The 22,696-nt window shown below is 42.8% G+C and overlaps 1 protein-coding gene across 4 annotated transcripts; it reads right to left on the bottom strand.

The window, feature by feature from the left end:
- Positions 1–219: 219 nt before the first annotated feature.
- LOC141271976 (uncharacterized) lies at positions 220–22,658 on the bottom strand. 4 transcript variants are annotated; one of them, XM_073682233.1, is made up of 12 exons: positions 22,473–22,658; positions 10,122–10,353; positions 8,911–9,060; positions 8,602–8,781; positions 8,395–8,518; positions 8,214–8,311; positions 7,139–7,288; positions 6,830–7,009; positions 6,622–6,745; positions 6,441–6,538; positions 2,976–3,066; positions 220–1,924 (listed from the first exon to the last, which is right to left on the bottom strand). In XM_073682233.1, exons 3-12 carry the CDS (start codon positions 8,986–8,988, stop codon positions 642–644), a joined length of 2,406 nt encoding a protein of 801 aa, XP_073538334.1. In that variant the 5' UTR covers positions 8,989–9,060; positions 10,122–10,353; positions 22,473–22,658; the 3' UTR covers positions 220–641. The 4 variants fall into 4 exon arrangements, with proteins under 4 accessions (XP_073538334.1, XP_073538333.1, XP_073538335.1 ...); XM_073682232.1 differs by lacking the exon at positions 22,473–22,658 and adding an exon at positions 22,274–22,431; XM_073682234.1 differs by lacking the exon at positions 10,122–10,353.
- Between the last annotated feature and the right edge of the window lie 38 nt (positions 22,659–22,696).

The raw sequence follows: 22,696 nt of genomic DNA, 5'->3' as shown, positions 1-22,696 counted from the left end.
ACTTGCAGAATGTCATAGGAAGTCATGGGATAAGGTATGCAATGCGTTTCTGGAGCGTTTACGCGCCGCAAATACGCACCAAAAATGCATCGTGGGCACACAGCCTAACTTTGTCTTCAAGTTATCTGCTAATCCAAAAGGTTTGAATTCCTTTTTACTCACAGACATATGTAATATTGGATAATGTTTCTCATTAATAAAATACCAAACCATAATATGTTTGACTCATTTGTTTTATTTGGTTTTCTCTATATACTTTTTGGATTATTTAAATAATGTATTAGATCATCTTTATGTAGAGATATGGAAAATTCTGAAAGTGTCATAAAGTTACATATATAGGTGTGTTATTTGTATTTTATTAGCTTTTTAATAAAGGATGTTTCACGGTAAATGCATACATTTTCTAATCATCATTTAGTACACTAAATTACTTTTCCTTTGTCATGTAGACATAAAACTTTAATTAGAACCTATTGCATTTTTCCAAATCAAACAAATGGCTATGTCCCAGTGTAATTTCTTTGAACTTTAAGAGAAGGTGGCTTTCATTCTGGACATTAATATGTCTTCTCCCTTGTGTTATTTCTTTGATGTGCAACAAAAAATGAATTCCCACATTCGGGGAATGGAAATGTTATCTAACCTGTGTGAATTTTTTGATGTAAAACAAGATGAGATTTCTGATTAAAACATTTCCCACATTCTGAACATGAAAATGGCTTTTCCCCTGTGTGTATTCTCACATGTGTAATAAGACATGATTTGGTATAAAAACATTTCCCACATTCTGGACATGAAAATAGTTTCTCTCCTGTGTGAGTTCTCTTATGTGCAATGAGATGTGATTTCTGATTAAAACATTTGCCACATTCAGAGCATGAAAATGGCTTCTCCCCTGTGTGGATTCTCCGATGTGTAACAAGACATGATTTGCTATAAAAACATTTCCCACATTGTAAACATGAAAATGGCCTTTCCCCTGTGTGAATTATCAGGTGTTGAACGAGAATTGTTTTCTGTGTAAAACACTTCCCACATTCCGAACATGAAAACGGCTTCTCCCCTGTGTGATTTCTCAGATGTGTAACAAGATTTGCTTTCCGAATAAAACATTTTCCACATTCTGAACATGAAAATGGCTTCTCCTTTATATGAATTCTCTGATGGTGAGCAAGATCAGATATATTAGTACAACATTTCCCACATTCTGAACATGAAAATGGCTTCTCCCCTGTGTGAATTCTCTGATGTGTAACAAGATTTGATTTCCGATTAAAACATTTTCCACATTCTGAACATGAAAACGGCTTCTCGCCTGTGTGAATTTTTTGATGTCTAACAAGGTCTGAATTCTGAATGAAACATTTTCCACATTCTGAACATGAAAATGGCTTCTCCCCTGTGTGAGTTCTCTGATGTGTGACGAGATGTGATTTCTCTATAAAACATCTCCCACATTCTGTACATGAAAATGGCTTTTCCCCTGTGTGACTTCGCTGATGTCTAACCAGTTCTGATTTTATGCTATAACATCTTCCACATTCTGAACATGAAAATGGTTTCTCCCCCGTGTGAATTCGCTGATGTCTAACAAGTTCTGATTTTAAACAATAACATTTCCCACAGTCTGAACATGAAAATGGTTTCTCCCCTCTGTGAATTTTCTGATGTCTAACAAGTTCTGATTTCTGAGTAAAACATTTTTGACATTCTGGACATGCATATCGTTTCTTTCTTTTGCGAGCTCTTTGATGTTCAACATCCTTTCTGCGATTTTTATTTGACTTAACAGTTTGCAATGAATCGGAAGATAGGAGCTTTTGAAACGAATCAGATGATAGATTTTTGCTGTGAAGGACTGCAGGTTTATCTAGTGTAATTGCGTGTTCTTCATGTGTTCCTGGTGTGGCACAATGATCAACTGTCAAAAATAAAACTGAATTTACTTTTTTTTCAATAACATTTCCTTGAGATAACATTATTACTTATACTGTATAACACATTTTACTACATTTCTATATAAAAAATTCTATACAAATAGTAAACTTAAACTAAGGTTGCGCTTTCAGTTTTTTACCTCTCAGTTGAAGCTTACTGCTTTATAGGTTCATGTGAACAATCTTTTTCTGTGAATTTTCCAGTGGAAAATAATTAATGTGTCTGTAAGTCAGTGCTATTATGTGTCCATCTCATGCACTCCAGCAAGGAAAAGAGCATAGGAAAGGAGAAGAGTCGTCATGTACAAGTAAAATCATGGCTTTGGGGAAAGTGTATACTTTTTTGTATTTTTTTAGCAGAATTAAGATAAGGCCTTTATACTGTATGTAATAAAAGCTGATGGAAATATTGGATTCCATTACAAATATGAGAGAACGGAGGGATCTGAAAAACAATATAGCGGTGACCTATGCCATAGTTTAAAAATCAATCATGGACACTGATGATTCAATTGTGAAATATTTTTCTTTTCATTTCAAAGCCATATCACAAACTCTCTACATGGAAAACAAATAGGTTTCAAATAGTCCTTGCAGCATGTCCAATAAAAGGTTCAGGAATAGAATAGCATAGGAGATGCCGCACAGAGTGGATTAGAGATAGAGCAACACATCTGGATATTTCAGGGACATTACCCCTTCTTCAAACATCCATGTGTAAAGAAGGGGTATTGCTGACCTGGCCGATGGACTGGAGTCCTGCAAATTGATCCACTCATCTCTACCAATGATCAAGCAGTGCAATGTTAGACACTATGGTGATTACAAAACGAGCTCCTTTGAAACAGCCCAGTCATGCTATGGCTGTGCAGGAGATACATCTGTACCAAATTGTGTAAAATAGTGTATCCTCTGTAAGTGCTAAATCCATGTACAAACTCTGTGAACAAACCTTTAAAAATTCTAAATATGATTCTACAAGCCGTTGGCTGAGAAGAACCTGTGACTTCTCTGCATTTAGTGGTCACTACTCACCTGTGCGGTTATCTGTAGGAATCTCCTCTTTACACCACTCATCACCCCTCACATATGTCTCTGTAGGATTAATATGGGTCAGATCTTCACCCTGAAAGAAATATTGTAAAAGTCAAAGACAAATGAAGATATTTGATCAAATGATTTCAAAGATCAAAAAAGATCAAACAGCTAAAGGTCTCTTGTAGGAATCAAACCAGTTTGCTCCTTTTTCCAACCATCAATCTCCATAACCAGAAAATTGTGTGACGATCCAGACAACATCTAATGTCTATGACCAGCTTTGTCACATTACCTCCACCAAGTATAGAGATACCAGTTTAGTAGCATGTTGTATCTCCTTTGACCTTCAGAAGCTCAGCTCTTCATTACGTCACAGATGCCACTAGCTGTTGAAATAATTACACAGGGATATTGGTCCATAATGGCAGGATAGCTTTTCACAGTTGCTGCAAATTACATAAGGGTAACGACATGCTCGAAAAAACCTTTCCACTTGACGTGAAGCGTACATGGATGCATACTGCTTGCGCCACATTCTGATCCTCCTATCAGCATGATGCAACAGAAATCTGGATTCTTAAAGAAGGAGAACAATTAGTCAATGCTATTACATGTTAAAAAGATATCTATTATGAAATAAACTAAAATTGAACAAAAATGCAAAAAAGGGAGGGGGGCAAAGGTAGAAAGGTAACAAAAACATTAAGCAAAAACCCAGTAGAGAGGCTGGGATGCGCGCCGATTCCTTTCTTGCTGTGCACCCACTTCCCTGTCTGTCCTCCTGTCCCGGTCACGTGGTTTGCGGCCTGGTACCGGCCGCGCCCCCGTGGCCACGATAGTTGAGTGACGGGCCAGTGGGTGTGCTTTATGATCAGTTTATCGCCACACATGCACCGAATGAACCATTCTTATTGGACCAAGTCAGTCATGTGACCGCAAGGTCATATTACCGTATTTTTCGGACTATATGATGAACTTTTTTCCTCCAAAATTTTGGAGGAAAGTGGGGGGTGTGTCTTATAGTCCGAACATATGTTCTGCAGTGGCTGTGGGTGGTGGTGGGGCTGGGAGGAGAAGCAGCGCGGGATGAGTGGGGCACAGGAGGCAGCAGCAGCCTGCTGCAGCCTACATTGTGCCCGCTACTAAAGAAAATGAATATTCACTGCTCCCCACACCCATGGGCGTGGGGAGCAGTGAATATTAATTTTCCTTAATAGCCGGCACACTGTGCCTGCAGCGCGGCTCCTGGCAAGTATGGCAACCTTCATCCCTGTATGTATGGCCCCCCCTTATCCCTTATTCTGGTATGTATGGCCCCCCTCATTCCTCTTCCTGATAAGTATGGCACCCTTCATCCCTGTGTGTATGGCCCCCTCATCCTGGTATGCTTGGCACCCCCTAATCCCCGTCGCGCTGCACAGAAAAAAAAAACCAATTATACTCACCTCCTCTCTCCTCCATCGCTGTGTCCCGCTCTGTGCCGGAATAGTCACTGCTCCACACGCCGGGGCTGCCATGAGACACCAATGGGAGTGGTGAATATTCATGGGCTTTAATAGCGGGCACACTGAAAGCCGAGCGCAGCAGGAGCCGAACTGCGGCTACAGCGTGCACGTTATTAGGGAGAATGAATGGTCACTAATCCCCACGCACGCAGTCCCAGTGTGGGGAGCAGTGACTATTCCGGCACAGAGCGGGACATAGCGATGGAGGAAAGAGGAGGTGAGTATAACTGGTTTGGGTTCCTTTGGCACAGAGCGATGGGGATCAGGGGGTGCCAAGCATACCAGGATGAGGGGGGCCATATATACAGGGATGAAGGGTGCCATACATACCAGGAAGAGGGATGAGGGGGGCCATGCATAAAAGGATGAGGGGGGCCATGCATACAAGGATGAGGGGGGCCATACATACAAGGATGAAGAATGAGGGGGGCCATACATACAGGCATGAAGAGTGCCATACATACCAGGATGAGGGGGGCCATACATACAGGTATTAAGAGTGCCATATATATCAGGAAGAGGGATGAAGGTGCCATACATACCAGGATGGGTGTGAGGGGGGCCATACATACCAGGATGAAGGATGCCATACATACCAGGAAGAGGGATCAGAGGGGCCATGCATACCAGGATGGGGGATTGGGGTGCTATGCAAACCAGGATGGTGAATTGGGGTGCCATACATATCAGGATGGGGATGAGGGCCAAGTATAACAGGAAGGAGGTGGCCATATATACCAGGATGGGGGATATTAACAGAATTGGGGGACATTACCCCAATAACAGTGTCAGCAGCAGACCCCCTCCCCCTTAACAGGGCATCATGACTACATTTTTTGCTTAATTATTTTTTTCTATTTTCCTCCTGTAAAATCTAGGTGCGTCTTATGGTCCGGTGCGTCGTATAGTCCGAAAAATACGCTACTTAAATGGGACATTTTCTAACATTGGCCACGACCACTGAGGAAGCTACCATAGCGAAACGCGCATTGGGGATTAGGACTCCGGACCGCCACCAGTTAGGACCATGAGTATTTAACTTGTTTATACATTTATATACTTATCTTATCCCTTCATAGTCTTATATTGACTTTATAGGATTATTAGCAATGGACACCAGGTCACACTGTTATGATACTCTGTACATGATTGCATTGCATTATCCTTTTAACATTCCCAGCAGGGATACTTATCCACTTGGATCTCACTCCCTATGTGGTCATATCCAGCACTATGTGATTCTACTCTTTAGTGGATGGCATTCCCAGCCATTATGAAATAAACTATTATTATCTATATGAAATAAATCTTAAAATATTAATTATTAAAAAATCTTTTTAATATGTAATAGCATTGACTCATTGTTCTCCTTCTTTAAAAACTATTCTCGAGTTGCTAGAATTATATGGGCTCTATATATACTATAAGATGTAATTTTGTATCTTTTTTGAGATAGAAATCTGTATTCATGGGGCCGGACAATGTTTTTCAACTGTTCAGTGATTTGTTTTTTAGCAATATTTTGCTAACTTTTTTTTTTACTTTTTTTGTTTACCCTAGACAACAGTGGCATTAGTCATTCGCTGATATAGCCCTCCTGTGCTGAGGATTGAAGAGTGCATTCGGACAGGTTGGTTGGACACCAGTGCTGAATTCAGTTGCAATTCGCATGATTTTGTAGCTCCTGTTGAATGGAGCAATTCTTGATCCCTTCTCCTTGTTTACATTTTCTGGATCCCCTTTTATTGGATGTTTTTTCTCGATCACAACTTTCTCAGTACACTCTTGAATTTTAACCTGTAAAAGTGTCATGTTTTAAAAAAAAAAAACTGGCCCTGGCTGATCTAGTACTAGTGATCATGCCTCATTCAAAGTCGCTCAGATTGCTCAATTTTCCCATTCAAGTGAAAATTCACACATCAAAGGGAAGAGTTCATGACACCTTCTCCCCATCTACCTGATGATCCTGAGGAACATTGGGATTTTCTTTTTTGCTGTCCCGTGGAAGAAGAGGACGGGGACATCTCTCTGGTGTTGTGCTCTTACGCGATAGAACTGGAGGAAACACATATAGGGACTGAATTCATTCTTTATATGCAGATAATTATAGGCCGTGTGTGTTTAGTCCGGTCTATTACCTGGTGATGTGAGGGGCCGAGGAACCTCCATTATGACGTCCTTGTACAGATCTTTGTGTCCTTCTATATACTCCCACTCCTCCATGGAGAAATAGATGGCGACATTCTGACATCGTATAGGAACCTGACACATACAATGATACTGTCATCACCCCCGATCCCTTCATAGCATTACTGTATAATGTCCCAACATTCCCAGCAGTGTCACCTCTCCAGTCAGCAGCTCAATCATCTTGTAGGTGAATTCCAGGATCTTCTGGTCATTGATATCCTCATGTATCAGGGGGTGAGGTGGAGGCCCAGTGATTGGGCTCAGGGGTCTTCCCCGTCCTTCAGACAAAGGGGCCTGACAGCGCTCACTACAGGTCTTCTTCATTACTGTGTAATCCTGTTTATGGAGAGACACATTAATAAATCTCACTACAGACATCTCCAGAGTCCTCACCTCTCCAGTTCTGTCCATCTTTTATTCCCATAGATAAGAATGATGTAATGTGACATCATCAGTATCTCTCACCTCTCCAGTAAGCCGGAAGAGGATCTCTAGGGTGAGGTGTAATATCCTCTCCGCCATCTTGTCCCTGTCCCTATCAATCCTGGATGGGTCAATCAGGAAAATTCCCTTCCATAGAAGATTGCCACTGAGAGGATCCGGTACTGTAGATATCTGAATGGGAAGAAGATAAGCCAAAATCATAAACAGTACCATGTAAAAAACATAACTATCAGGGATAATAATGAGAAACATAAAGGAACATTCTCGCTTGTAAGGACTGGCACTGAGTCGGCTAATATTTGGCTATAGTGATCATATGTTCGAACAAAAATTACAGAAACAGACTCAGGTTCCAGACAGCATTAGAGCTAGGCATTGGTTATATGAATATTACTATTTTTAATATTTTACAGCATTCTGAGAGTTTTTTCTTCATATCTATCTACAATTAAAAACTATATGTTTTAGACCACACACAGTAATAAAAAGTATTTTCTTTGGTGGCAACAGCTGAATATATTGCTCATAGATTCATCTCCTATAAAACTCATTCTTGTCTCTTTTACATATACTGAATTCAGCATCACTAATACTGACGTTACTATGTTCACAAATAACTACTATGTGATGAGGATGACATTCATTTTATACTACTGATTTTAGATACATACAATAACTCTTGATATTATCCTCAACAAGTTGTGTACACCCAGAGAATGAAAGATCAATAGATGTTTTACCTCGATCACAACATTCTCAGTATGAAACTTTTGTATGTAAAAACCCCACTTATAAAAAACTTTCCCTGGATGATATTGTTCTACTGACCGTTTCTCGTTCAAAGTTGCTTAGATTGCTCAATTTTCACATTCTAATATGGATTCACACTTAAACCTATCACTTTACTTTATGCTGCGCTCCACGTTTATGGGTTCAATTTCCATACAGAGAAGCTCCAATCATAAAATGGTTTGTGTCTCTATTAAATTGGCCATTCAGTGTATATTACTGGTAATTAAAACAAGATTGAACACAAGACCTTCACAGCCTTCTACACATCATAGGAGAGATCTCATGACACCTTCTCTCCATCTACCTGATAATCCTGAGAAACATCGGGATCTTCTTGTTTACAGTCCTGTGGAAGAAGAGGACGGGGACATCTCTCTGGTGTTGTCCTCTCACTGGAAAGATCTGGAGGAAAGACATACAGGTACTGAATTCATTCTTTACATATAGATAATTATAGGCCATGTGTATTTAGTCCTCTCTATTACCTGGTGATGTGAGGGGCCGAGAAGCCATCATCATGACATCCTTGTACAGATCTTTGTGTCCTTCTAAATACCTCCACTCTTCCATGGAGAAATAGAAGGTGACATCCTGACACCTTATAGAAACCTGACAAATACAATGATACCGTCATCCCCCCGATCCCTTTATAGCGTTATCATATAATGTCCCAGCATTCCCAGCAGTGTCACCTCTCCAGTCAGCAGCTCAATCATCTTGTAAGTGAGTTCTAGGATCTTCTGGTCATTGATGTCCTTGTGTATCAGGGGGTGAGGTGGAGGTCCTGTGATTGGGCTCAGGAACCTTCCCCATCCCTCAGAAACAGTGGCCTGACAGCGCTCACTAGTGGCCTTCTTCACTACTGTGTAATCCTGGTTATGGAGAGACACATTAATAAATCTCACTACAGACATTTCCAGAGTCCTCACCTCTCCAGTTTTGTCCATCTGTTATTCCCATAGATAAGAATGATGTAATGTGACGTCATCAGAATCTCTCACCTCTCCAGTAAGCCGGAAGAGGATCTCTAGGGTGAGGTGTAATATCCTCTCCGCCATCTTGTCCCTGTTCCTATCCATCCTTGATGGGTCAATCAGGAAAAATCACTTATAACAAAGATCTCCACTGAGAGGTTCCAATAATGTAGGGTCCTGAATGGGAAGAAGATAAGCCGATGTAATATCCTAAAGAATCCCTTGTAATAATACAATTACTGGAAATAATGAAGGGAAATATAAAGGAGCGTTATTTCTTCTTGTAAGGACTGGCACTGTCTTTGCCACCAATTTGCTGTAGTGATTATATGTTAGAGCAGGAATTGCAGAGACTGATGACCCAGGTAGCGTTGGAACAGGATCTGTGAGTGATCTTTAGTGTGAGTTTTACTATCTTTATTATGATAAAACTGATTTTTTTGTAGACCACACAGTATGATTACTTAGCTGCGGGGAGCCAGCTGTCAATCAGCATGATGTTTGCAGTGACGCCCCATCAAAAGAGCAGCCCGGAAGAAGAAGGGCTGCTTTGTTAAAGTGAGGTCAAATGAAGCAGCAGAATCGCCCACAGGAAGAGTCGATGACCGCTCTGAGACGGTGACAGGCAGAACAGGCAGGTAAATATCTACCTTCCTGTTAGTTTTTAGCTCCATGAGAAAATAAATAAAATAGTCCCATATAATCCTGTTAAGCTTTCCTATGGGACTCGAATAAAGTATGTGTGAATAAAAAAAAGAAAAACAAAAACCACGTAAAAAGCATTAGACACATGGTGTTTCTTTTTTACAAATGGTTAACCTCTTTGGGAATTGCAATCTGCATGTACGGGGATGACATGGGCATAGTGGTACCTCTGATCCAGGCAGTTTAACAACCTACCGCTGCCAAAAAGCAACCACGGTATCTAGGGTGTAAGAAGGTTGGTGGAGAAGTGGTGTCCCTACGTAAGCCCACTGTCCCCACCAATGTGTGATTGTGGGGTGCTGCAAGGTTTCTATGGAAGCTGGAGGTCTTACAATGGCTGTGCACAATTGACTAATTAGTCTCAGTAAGAAGTGGGGTCTATTATAGGCAGGACCAGGAATCATACATACTGCAAAATTACAAAATGATCAAAGGCTTGTATATTGTATGATCGCTCGTGGGCATTTTTTTAAAATTTCACTGTCGGAGTGGTATCACTAATACATGTTCCTTTCCTCTAGTAATATACTTACCGGACACTGTCATCTTCTTCTGTTCTCGGCACTGCCCCAGTCATCTTCTGCAGATTGTGACCTGCTGGATCGCTCCAGTGTTTGCTGGACGATCCGGAAGTCACAACTCAATGTAAGTCTGTGAGAGCCAGGATAAAGCTCTCATAGGTTTACATTGAGAGTCTGTGACCATTACCTCTGATTTCTAGTCAGTTACAAGTTGTGGTCACAAGATGGGGGAACAGGAGTTGCGCTGGGAAGAGCAGAAGACAGATGGCGGTTAAATAAGAAAAAAGAAATGCTGGAGTAGTGCTTTAAGAATGATAGAGAAATGTTAAAAAATCTATGTAAGAAGATAAAAAAAAACAAAATCACAATTTTACCAATAAGATTGTAATGAGGAAAATAAACAGGAAAAAAATGCTGATATTTGTTACAGTCGTGCCCATTACAACCCGTGTTATTAAACTATCATGTAATTTATTCTTCATAGTGAATGGCATAAAAAAGGAAAGAAAGAAAAACGATTAATTTCTCATTTTTCTATTAACCCTTCTGTGGAGCTGAAAGAATAAAGGAGGTTGAACACAGGTGATGAAGCCACGTTCTCCAGCACAAAGCCTGTTATATCAGCAGACTGTACGTGACTGGGATCCTGTCAGAAATATTCAGTGGAGGGAAAACTTCTTATCTCTATACTGTATATAATAATGTACGGGGAAAGAACTACATCTCCCATCACCCGGTGAGTGAGACAGGAATTACGAGGAGCTAGACAGGGGAGGACAGAGAGTAAGCTGGAGGGATGTCAGTCCTGTCAGGAAGATAATTGGAGAAAGAGAGGATCCACTATAGTCTGACTGAGAGTCTTCTGTTTTATCTGAGGAAGAAAGAACATACTGCATTTTTTTGAGGCAGAGTGAGAGAATCTTCCAATACATCTAAGGTACACTTGAAAAGAGCCTCCTCCATTATATCTGAGGTCACTGACAGAGATAGAGCCTCCTCCATTATATCTGAGGTAATAGAGATAGAGCCTTCTCCATTATATCGGAGGTCATTGACAGAGATAGAGCCTCCTCCATTATATCGGAGGTCATTGACAGAGATAGAGCCTCCTTCATTATATCTGAGGTCACTGACAGAGATAGAGCCTCCTCCATTATATCTGAGGTCACTGACAGAGATAGAGCCTCCTCCATTATATCTGAGGACACTGACAGAGATAGAGCCTCCTCCATTATATCTGAGGTCACTGACAGAGATAGAGCCTCCTCCATTATATCTGAGGTCACTGACAGAGATAGAGCCTCCTCCATTATATGTGAGGTCACTGACAGAGATAGAGCCTCCTCCATTATATCTGAGGTCAGTGACAGAGATAGAGCCTCCTCCATTATATCTGAGGTCACTGACAGAGATAGAGCCTCCTCCATTATATCTGAGGTCACTGACAGAGATAGAGCCTCCTCCATTATATCTGAGGTAATAGAGATAGAGCCTCCTCCATTATATCGGAGGTCATTGACAGAGATAGAGCCTCCTCCATTATATCTGAGGTCACTGACAGAGATAGAGCCGCCTCCATTATATCTGAGGTCACTGACAGAGATAGAGCCTCCTCCATTATATCTGAGGTCACTGACAGAGATAGAGCCTCCTCCATTATATCTGAGGTCACTGACAGAGATAGAGCCTCCTCCATTATATCTGACGACACTGACAGAGATAGAGCCTCCTCCATTATATCTGAGGTCACTGACAGAGATAGAGCCTCCTCCATTATATCTGAGGTAATAGAGATAGAGCCTCCTCCATTATATCGGAGGTCATTGACAGAGATAGAGCCTCCTCCATTATATCTGAGGTAATAGAGATAGAGCCTCCTCCATTATATCGGAGGTCATTGACAGAGATAGAGCCTCCTCCATTATATCGGAGGTCATTGACAGAGATAGAGCCTCCTCCATTATATCTGAGGTCACTGACAGAGATAGAGCCTCCTCCATTATATCTGAGGTCACTGACAGAGATAGAGCCTCCTCCATTATATCTGAGGTCACTGACAGAGATAGAGCCTCCTCCATTATATCTGAGGACACTGACAGAGATAGAGCCTCCTCCATTATATCTGAGGTCACTGACAGAGATAGAGCCTCCTCCATTATATCTGAGGTCACTGACAGAGATAGAGCCTCCTCCATTATATCTGAGGTCACTGACAGAGATAGAGCCTCCTCCATTATATCTGAGGTCACTGACAGAGATAGAGCCTCCTCCATTATATCTGAGGTCAGTAACAGAGATAAAGCCTCCTCCATTATATCTGAGGTCAGTGACAGAGATAGAGCCTCCTCCATTATATCTGAGGTCACTGACAGAGATAGAGCCTCCTCCATTATATCTGAGGTACAATGACAGAGATAGAGCCTCCTCCATTATATCTGAGGTCACTGACAGAAATAGAGCCTCCTCCATTATATTCTTATGTCAGTGACAGAGATAGAGCCTCCTCCATTATATCTGAGGTAATAGAGACAGAGCCTCCTCCATTATATCTGAGGTCACTGACAGAGATAGAGTCTCCTCCATTATATCTGAGGTAACAGAGATAGAGCCTCCTCCATTATATCTGAGGTCACTGACAGGGATAGAGCCTCCTCCATTATATCTGAGGTCACTGACAGAGATAGAGCCTCCTCCATTATAACTGAGGTTACTGACAGAGATAGAGCCTCCTCCATTATATCTGAGGACACTGACAGAGATAGAGCCTCCTCTATTATATCTGAGGTCACTGACAGAGATAGAGCCTCCTCCATTATATCTGAGGACACTGACAAAGATAGAGCCGCCTCCATTATATCTGAGGTTACTGACAGAGATAGAGCCTCCTCCATTATATCTGAGGTCACTGACCGAGATAGAGCCTCCTCCATTATATCTGAGGTTACTGACAAAGATAGAGCCTCCTCCATTATATCTGAGGTCACTGACAGAGATAGAGCCTGCTCCATTATATCTGAGGTCACTGACAGAGATAGAGCCTCCTCCATTATATCTGAGGTAACTGACAGAGATAGAGCCTCCTCTATTATATCTGTGGTCACTGACAGAGATAGAGCCTCCTCCATTATATCGGAGGTCACTGACAGGGATAGAGCCTCCTCCATTATATCTGAGGTAACAGAGATAGAGCCTCCTCCATTATATCTGAGGTCAGTGACAGAGATAGAGCCTCCTCCATTATATCTGAGGTCAGTGACAGAGATAGAGCCTCATCTGTTATATCTGAGGTTACTGATGGAGATAGAGCCTCCTCCATTGTATCTGAGGTCACTGACAGAGATAGAGCCTCCTCCATTATATCTGAGGTAATAGAGATAGAGCCTCCTCCATTATATCTGAGGTCACTGACAGCGATAGAACCTCCTCCATTATATCTGAGGTCACTGACAAACATAGAGCCTTCTCCATTATATCTTAGGTCACTGACAGAGATAGAGCCTCTTACATTATATCTGAGGTCACTGACAGAGCTAGAGCCTCCTCCATTATATCTGAGGTCACTGACAGAGCTAGAGTCTCCTCCATTATATCTGAGGTCACTGACAGAGCTAGAGCCTCCTCCATTATATCTGAGGTCACTGACAGAGATAGAGCCTCCTCCATTATATCTGAGGTCACTGACAGAGATAGAGCCTCCTCCATTATATCTGAGGTCACTGACAGAGATAGAGCCTCCTCCATTATATCTGAGGTCACTGACAGAGATAGAGCCTCCTCCATTATATCTGAGGTCACTGACAGAGATAGAGCCTCCTCCATTATATCTGAGGTCACTGACAGCGATAGAGCCGTCTCCATTATATCTGCGGTCACTGACAGAGATAGAGCCTCCTCCATTATGTCTGAGGTCACTGACAGAGATAGAGTCTCATCCATTATATCTGAGGTTACTGACAGAGATAGAGCCTCCTCCATTATATCTGAGGTAACCGATAGAGCCTCCTCCATTATATCTGAGGTCACAGATAGAGACAGAGCTTCCTCCATTATATCTGAGGTCACTGACAGAGATAGAACCTCCTCCATTATATCTGAGGTAACTGACAGAGATAGAGCCTCCTCTGTTATATCTGAGGTCACTGATGGAGATAGAGAGCCTCCTCCATTGTATCTGAGGTCACTGACAGAGATAGAGCCTCCTCCATTATATCTGAGGTAATAGAGATAGAGCCTCCTCCATTATATCTGAGGTCACTGACAGAGATAGAACCTCCTCCATTATATGTGAGGTCACTGACAGAGATAGAGCCTCCTCCATTATATCTGAGGTCACTGACAGAGATAGAGCCTCCTCCACTATATCTGACGGCACTGACAGAGCTAGAGCCTCCTCCATTATATCTGAGGTCACTGACAGAGATAGAGCCTCCTCCATTATATCTGAGGTCACTGACAGAGATAGAGCCTCCTCCATTATATCTGAGGTCACTGACAGAGATAGAGCCTCCTCCATTGTATCTGAGGTCACTGAGAGAAATAGAGTCTCCTCCATTATACCTGAGGTCACTGACAGAGCCTCCTTCATTATATCTGAGGTCACTGACAGAGATAGAGCCTCCTCCACAATATCTAAGGTCACTGATAGAGATAGAGCGTCCTCCATTATATCTAAGGTCACTGACAGGGATAGCGCCTTCTCCATTATATCTGAGGTCACTGAGAGAGATAGAGCCTCCTCCATTATATCTGAGGTCACTGACAGAGATAGAGTCTCCTCCATTATATCTGAGGTCACTGACAGAGCTAGAGCCTCCTCCATTATATCTGAGGTCACTGACAGAGATAGAGCCTCCTCCATTATATCTGAGGTCACTGACAGATAGAGCCTCCTCCATTATATCTGAGGTCACTGACAGAGATAGAGCCTCCTCCATTATATCTGAGGTCACTGACAGAGATAGAGCCTCCTCCATTATATCTGAGGTCACTGACAGAGATAGAGCCTCCTCCATTATATCTGAGGTAACCGATAGAGCCTCCTCCATTATATCTGAGGTCACAGATAGAGACAGAGCTTCCTCCATTATATCTGAGGTCACTGACAGAGATAGAACCTCCTCCATTATATCTGAGGTAACTGACAGAGATAGAGCCTCCTCTGTTATATCTGAGGTCACTGATGGAGATAGAGCCTCCTCCATTATATCTGAGGTAATAGAGATAGAGCCTCCTCCATTATATCTGAGGTCACTGACAGAGATAGAACCTCCTCCATTATATGTGAGGTCACTGACAGAGATAGAGCCTCCTCCATTATATCTGAGGTCACTGACAGAGATAGAGCCTCCTCCATTATATCTGACGACACTGACAGAGATAGAGCCTCCTCCATTATATCTGAGGTCACTGACAGAGATAGAGCCTCCTCCATTATATCTGAGGTAATAGAGATAGAGCCTCCTCCATTATATCGGAGGTCATTGACAGAGATAGAGCCTCCTCCATTATATCTGAGGTAATAGAGATAGAGCCTCCTCCATTATATCGGAGGTCATTGACAGAGATAGAGCCTCCTCCATTATATCGGAGGTCATTGACAGAGATAGAGCCTCCTCCATTATATCTGAGGTCACTGACAGAGATAGAGCCTCCTCCATTATATCTGAGGTCACTGACAGAGATAGAGCCTCCTCCATTATATCTGAGGTCACTGACAGAGATAGAGCCTCCTCCATTATATCTGAGGACACTGACAGAGATAGAGCCTCCTCCATTATATCTGAGGTCACTGACAGAGATAGAGCCTCCTCCATTATATCTGAGGTCACTGACAGAGATAGAGCCTCCTCCATTATATCTGAGGTCACTGACAGAGATAGAGCCTCCTCCATTATATCTGAGGTCACTGACAGAGATAGAGCCTCCTCCATTATATCTGAGGTCAGTAACAGAGATAAAGCCTCCTCCATTATATCTGAGGTCAGTGACAGAGATAGAGCCTCCTCCATTATATCTGAGGTCACTGACAGAGATAGAGCCTCCTCCATTATATCTGAGGTACAATGACAGAGATAGAGCCTCCTCCATTATATCTGAGGTCACTGACAGAAATAGAGCCTCCTCCATTATATTCTTATGTCAGTGACAGAGATAGAGCCTCCTCCATTATATCTGAGGTAATAGAGACAGAGCCTCCTCCATTATATCTGAGGTCACTGACAGAGATAGAGTCTCCTCCATTATATCTGAGGTAACAGAGATAGAGCCTCCTCCATTATATCTGAGGTCACTGACAGGGATAGAGCCTCCTCCATTATATCTGAGGTCACTGACAGAGATAGAGCCTCCTCCATTATAACTGAGGTTACTGACAGAGATAGAGCCTCCTCCATTATATCTGAGGACACTGACAGAGATAGAGCCTCCTCTATTATATCTGAGGTCACTGACAGAGATAGAGCCTCCTCCATTATATCTGAGGACACTGACAAAGATAGAGCCGCCTCCATTATATCTGAGGTTACTGACAGAGATAGAGCCTCCTCCATTATATCTGAGGTCACTGACCGAGATAGAGCCTCCTCCATTATATCTGAGGTTACTGACAAAGATAGAGCCTCCTCCATTATATCTGAGGTCACTGACAGAGATAGAGCCTGCTCCATTATATCTGAGGTCACTGACAGAGATAGAGCCTCCTCCATTATATCTGAGGTAACTGACAGAGATAGAGCCTCCTCTATTATATCTGTGGTCACTGACAGAGATAGAGCCTCCTCCATTATATCGGAGGTCACTGACAGGGATAGAGCCTCCTCCATTATATCTGAGGTAACAGAGATAGAGCCTCCTCCATTATATCTGAGGTCAGTGACAGAGATAGAGCCTCCTCCATTATATCTGAGGTCAGTGACAGAGATAGAGCCTCATCTGTTATATCTGAGGTTACTGATGGAGATAGAGCCTCCTCCATTGTATCTGAGGTCACTGACAGAGATAGAGCCTCCTCCATTATATCTGAGGTAATAGAGATAGAGCCTCCTCCATTATATCTGAGGTCACTGACAGCGATAGAACCTCCTCCATTATATCTGAGGTCACTGACAAACATAGAGCCTTCTCCATTATATCTTAGGTCACTGACAGAGATAGAGCCTCTTACATTATATCTGAGGTCACTGACAGAGCTAGAGCCTCCTCCATTATATCTGAGGTCACTGACAGAGCTAGAGTCTCCTCCATTATATCTGAGGTCACTGACAGAGCTAGAGCCTCCTCCATTATATCTGAGGTCACTGACAGAGATAGAGCCTCCTCCATTATATCTGAGGTCACTGACAGAGATAGAGCCTCCTCCATTATATCTGAGGTCACTGACAGAGATAGAGCCTCCTCCATTATATCTGAGGTCACTGACAGAGATAGAGCCTCCTCCATTATATCTGAGGTCACTGACAGCGATAGAGCCGTCTCCATTATATCTGCGGTCACTGACAGAGATAGAGCCTCCTCCATTATATCTGAGGTCACTGACAGAGATAGAGTCTCATCCATTATATCTGAGGTTACTGACAGAGATAGAGCCTCCTCCATTATATCTGAGGTAACCGATAGAGCCTCCTCCATTATATCTGAGGTCACAGATAGAGACAGAGCTTCCTCCATTATATCTGAGGTCACTGACAGAGATAGAACCTCCTCCATTATATCTGAGGTAACTGACAGAGATAGAGCCTCCTCTGTTATATCTGAGGTCACTGATGGAGATAGAGAGCCTCCTCCATTGTATCTGAGGTCACTGACAGAGATAGAGCCTCCTCCATTATATCTGAGGTAATAGAGATAGAGCCTCCTCCATTATATCTGAGGTCACTGACAGAGATAGAACCTCCTCCATTATATGTGAGGTCACTGACAGAGATAGAGCCTCCTCCATTATATCTGAGGTCACTGACAGAGATAGAGCCTCCTCCATTATATCTGACGGCACTGACAGAGCTAGAGCCTCCTCCATTATATCTGAGGTCACTGACAGAGATAGAGCCTCCTCCATTATATCTGAGGTCACTGACAGAGATAGAGCCTCCTCCATTATATCTGAGGTCACTGACAGAGATAGAGCCTCCTCCATTGTATCTGAGGTCACTGAGAGAAATAGAGTCTCCTCCATTATACCTGAGGTCACTGACAGAGCCTCCTTCATTATATCTGAGGTCACTGACAGAGATAGAGCCTCCTCCACAATCTCTAAGGTCACTGATAGAGATAGAGCGTCCTCCATTATATCTAAGGTCACTGACAGGGATAGCGCCTTCTCCATTATATCTGAGGTCACTGAGAGAGATAGAGCCTCCTCCATTATATCTGAGGTCACTGACAGAGATAGAGTCTCCTCCATTATATCTGAGGTCACTGACAGAGCTAGAGCCTCCTCCATTATATCTGAGGTCACTGACAGAGATAGAGCCTCCTCCATTATATCTGAGGTCACTGACAGATAGAGCCTCCTCCATTATATCTGAGGTCACTGACAGAGATAGAGCCTCCTCCATTATATCTGAGGTCACTGACAGAGATAGAGCCTCCTCCATTATATCTGAGGTCACTGACAGAGATAGAGCCTCCTCCATTATATCTGAGGTCACTGACAGCGATAGAGCCGTCTCCATTATATCGGCGGTCACTGACAGAGATAGAGCCTCCTCCATTATATCTGAGGTAACCGATAGAGCCTCCTCCATTATATCTGAGGTCACAGATAGAGACAGAGCTTCCTCCATTATATCTGAGGTCACTGACAGAGATAGAACCTCCTCCATTATATCTGAGGTAACTGACAGAGATAGAGCCTCCTCTGTTATATCTGAGGTCACTGATGGAGATAGAGCCTCCTCCATTATATCTGAGGTAATAGAGATAGAGCCTCCTCCATTATATCTGAGGTCACTGACAGAGATAGAACCTCCTCCATTATATGTGAGGTCACTGACAGAGATAGAGCCTCCTCCATTATATCTGAGGTCACTGACAGAGATAGAGCCTCCTCCATTATATCTGAGGGCACTGACAGAGCTAGAGCCTCCTCCATTATATCTGAGGTCACTGACAGAGATAGAGCCTCCTCCATTATATCTGAGGTCACTGACAGAGATAGAGCCTCCTCCATTATATCTGAGGTCACTGACAGAGATAGAGCCTCCTCCATTGTATCTGAGGTCACTGAGAGAAATAGAGTCTCCTCCATTATACCTGAGGTCACTGACAGAGCCTCCTCCATTATATCTGAGGTCACTGACAGAGATAGAGCCTCCTCCACAATATCTAAGGTCACTGATAGAGATAGAGCGTCCTCCATTATATCTAAGGTCACTGACAGGGATAGCGCCTTCTCCATTATATCTGAGGTCACTGAGAGAGATAGAGCCTCCTCCATTATATCTGAGGTCACTGACAGAGATAGAGCCTCCTCCATTATATCTGAGGTCACTGACCGAGATAGAGCCTCCTCCATTATATCTGAGGTCAGTGACAGAGATAGAGCCTCCTCCATTATATCTGAGGTTACTGACAGAGATAGAGTCTCCTCCATTATATCTGAGGTCAGTGACAAGAGATAGAGCCTCCTCCATTATATCTGCGGTCACTGACAGAGATAGAGCCTCCTCCATTATATCTGAGGTACAGAGACAGAGCCTCAAACTGGCTGCGGATCTCCTGACAAAGGCATATATGAGGCTGAGAGTTTTGGTCAGTGCATCGTGGTCCATACTTGGACTGCAAAACTTGTATTTGTAATATTGGCCTAAAGCAAAACAGTAAGGCACAAGCCCCTATGGTAGTCAATAGTTACCCTTTTTTAGTAAGTCTAATGCAACTATCGTTTTAGTTTATCTTCACTAATGTACAGCTTCGGCCAATTGTTCAGCCGGCAGCGATCTTGACGGTCTCTCCCGTACACAGGAGCATTCCTATGTTCTCTATGTGAAACCAGCTGACAGACATCTCAGCCGGCGGCTTATTACCAGGAGAACAAAGCGATTCACAATCCAAAATTGTACATGCCTGATTGACATGTACCCTGACAATAAGATGCCCAGTGCCCTCAATACATATTAGAGTATCTGCCAAATACATCGATATCGGCAGTTGCCGCAGACATTAGCTTAAAGGGGTTGTCCACTATTCGGATAACCCCTTCTCAATCCATATGTAGGCCTCCAGTAAAATAAAAACACATATACTCAACTCCAGTGCTGGCTGCTTTCCAGCAGAGTCGGCATGTTACTTCATGTGATCCCGTCGGCCAGTCAGCACAGGCTTCACTCTCCCGACCTTCGGCCAAATCACATACATCGGGAGGAAATGAGTGCTGTTGCTCTCTCAATTCCACCGTATGTATCTTATATCACTGGAGGTGTGTATAAGGCAGGAGTTACATGATGGTATAACAAAATCGCTCCAATGTTGATCCAGAAAAGTAGGAGGAGTGTCATGTGAGTACAATGCGATTTTTCTCACCTAGCATCTGTATGACATGCGTATGAAATCAGTATGCAATGCATTTTTAACATCATCTTTTACATACAGTAATTCTCTATGTCATTACAAGCTAGTTTACAAACTAATAAAGCAGTTTTATATACAGATATAGATAGAATATATACATATCCTGTAGACATAATTTCACAAGTCCCCTACATATCATAAACTTGCACCCTTCAGTGCATTTCATGTGGCACTAAAGGTTGTTTAGCCTTATTTAACCAATTAAATAACTAATTAAAAAAACGACAACTTAGGGTCTCCCCTATTCTTGATAACCAGCAAAGGTAAAGCAGACAGTTGTGGGCTGATATTATACCCAGCCATGGGTATAACCAGGGCTGTGGAGTCAGAGTCGTGGAATCGGAGCCCATTTTGGTGGAGTCGGAATAAAATGTACCAACTCCGACTCCTAAAATATATAATAAATTGGGTACAGTAGTTCAATGCAGTTTGTGGGGAATATTTTTTCATAAGAATTTGAGAAAGTTATGAAATGTCCTATAAATGTCTGTCCTATTCCTGATCTAAGGGTCTAGACTTTTAGCTGAGATGAATCTGTGCTACAGTAAATTTATCACTTAAACATAAGCCATGTATGAGGGAGTCGGAGTCGTGGAGTCGGTGTCATGGAAATTGAGGAGTCGGAGTCGGAGGTTTGGCTTACCAACTCCACAGCCCTGGGTATAACAACAATTACCTAGAATGGTTTCATTAAAAAAAAAAAAAAAAACATGACAAAATACAGCAGCATCAACAAAGTTAAAAAGTTTTAGATTCTGTAATCACATGTACCCAACATACTTCTATTATGATGTACAGCTCATAATGCAATTAACCGCCTCCCATACATCTACCATACCCCCAACCATCCTGGATCCATGTGACATTTCCAGATGAGGGAGCCTGCCCTACGTCAGTGGCATGTACCTATTTCACCTACATCTCCAGCCTCCACCTGTGCCCCTCCTAGTACTATAGGTGCAATGACTTCATCAGGTGCATGCATAGAAATCATGGACACAGCGCAGTCACAGAAGGGCATATCTCCCATCTTTTAAAGATAGAAAGTGAGAAATTTATTGAGGATTTACAAAGTAATTGTGCCCCTTAGCGTTCTCAGCCAATATGACACCGCTTTCCTGGCTCCCACAAAGTAGAATGCCAACAGACATGCCCCCTAAACTCAGTATGATACCACAAACTCAGTGAATTCTTCCACAAGCTCAGTACCATGCCTCCACAGTGACCCCAACACAGTATGATGCCCCCAAAGTGCCTGATGGCTTATTATTCCAGAATTCTTTTCAAGCAATCGTATATCAGCACGCGGCCCCCTAACTCACAGACCCCATAGCGGTCACACGGTCTGCTGCTATTAGCGGTGTTCCCCGGGATGTCTCTATATCACCGCAGCTGCAACAATTCCCACACACAACAGAGGGAGGCGACCTGTAGATCTGCAGCACTCAGAATTTTATTACTCCATGTAGTATTCAGAGTGGGGATGATGAGGCATCATTCTGTTTGTGGGGTGCGTCACTGTGGAGGGGCATTTTACTGTGGGGGGGAATGGAAGGATTAATGTCTCCTGCGCCCAGTAATGGGGAATCTCCACATACCTCCACCTGAAGAGCCGCCACCACATATATGTAGTGATGGGTACAATAGGAGCCAGCATCCTAGTGACAGCCACTTATAGTCTCTGAATGGTTCTCACCGGGAAGGGTAAAATGACAATGTTTGCCAGGCAAAACCCCTCCCAACCAGCACTTCATTGGCTACCTGGGGTGAGCCGGGTTTTAGCTGCAGTGATTTTACCTTAAATATCCGCTCAACAGAGGGGAACACAAATGTAATAGAGATCCGTATGGAATCCAAAAAAGACGACAATTTATGGTGAGAGGAGAGAAGAGATCCAGATCACAAAGAGAACCGGACCGCGCATCACTAGATATATGGCTGATCTGTGGGTACAGGACCTGTGATGATGTCACATGGAGGGGAGGAGCCATTGTAGAGCAGGAAATAAGATCTATCATGTG

This window comes from Phyllobates terribilis, unplaced genomic scaffold (assembly GCF_046119375.1).
Source record: "Phyllobates terribilis strain yellow unplaced genomic scaffold, ASM4611937v1 Scaffold_5__5_contigs__length_657084704, whole genome shotgun sequence".
Classification (NCBI taxonomy): Eukaryota; Metazoa; Chordata; class Amphibia; order Anura; family Dendrobatidae; genus Phyllobates; species Phyllobates terribilis.
The sequence above is the reverse complement of the archived record's forward strand: the minus strand, read 5'-3'. Positions and strand labels throughout refer to the sequence as shown.

What these genes read in the sequence shown, in the direction of transcription:
- LOC141271976 (XM_073682233.1), bottom strand. Translation starts at nt 8,988, where the DNA reads ATGGATAGGAACAGGGACAAGATGGCGGAGAGGATATTACACCTCACC. An exon ending in TCGGCCCCTCACATCACCAG is followed by an intron (nt 8,312 to 8,394) that starts GTAATAGAGAGG and finishes TCTTTCCTCCAG; the next exon opens with ATCTTTCCAGTGAGAGGACA. An exon ending in ATGTTTCTCAGGATTATCAG is followed by an intron (nt 7,289 to 8,213) that starts GTAGATGGAGAG and finishes CTTCCCATTCAG; the next exon opens with ATATCTACAGTACCGGATCC.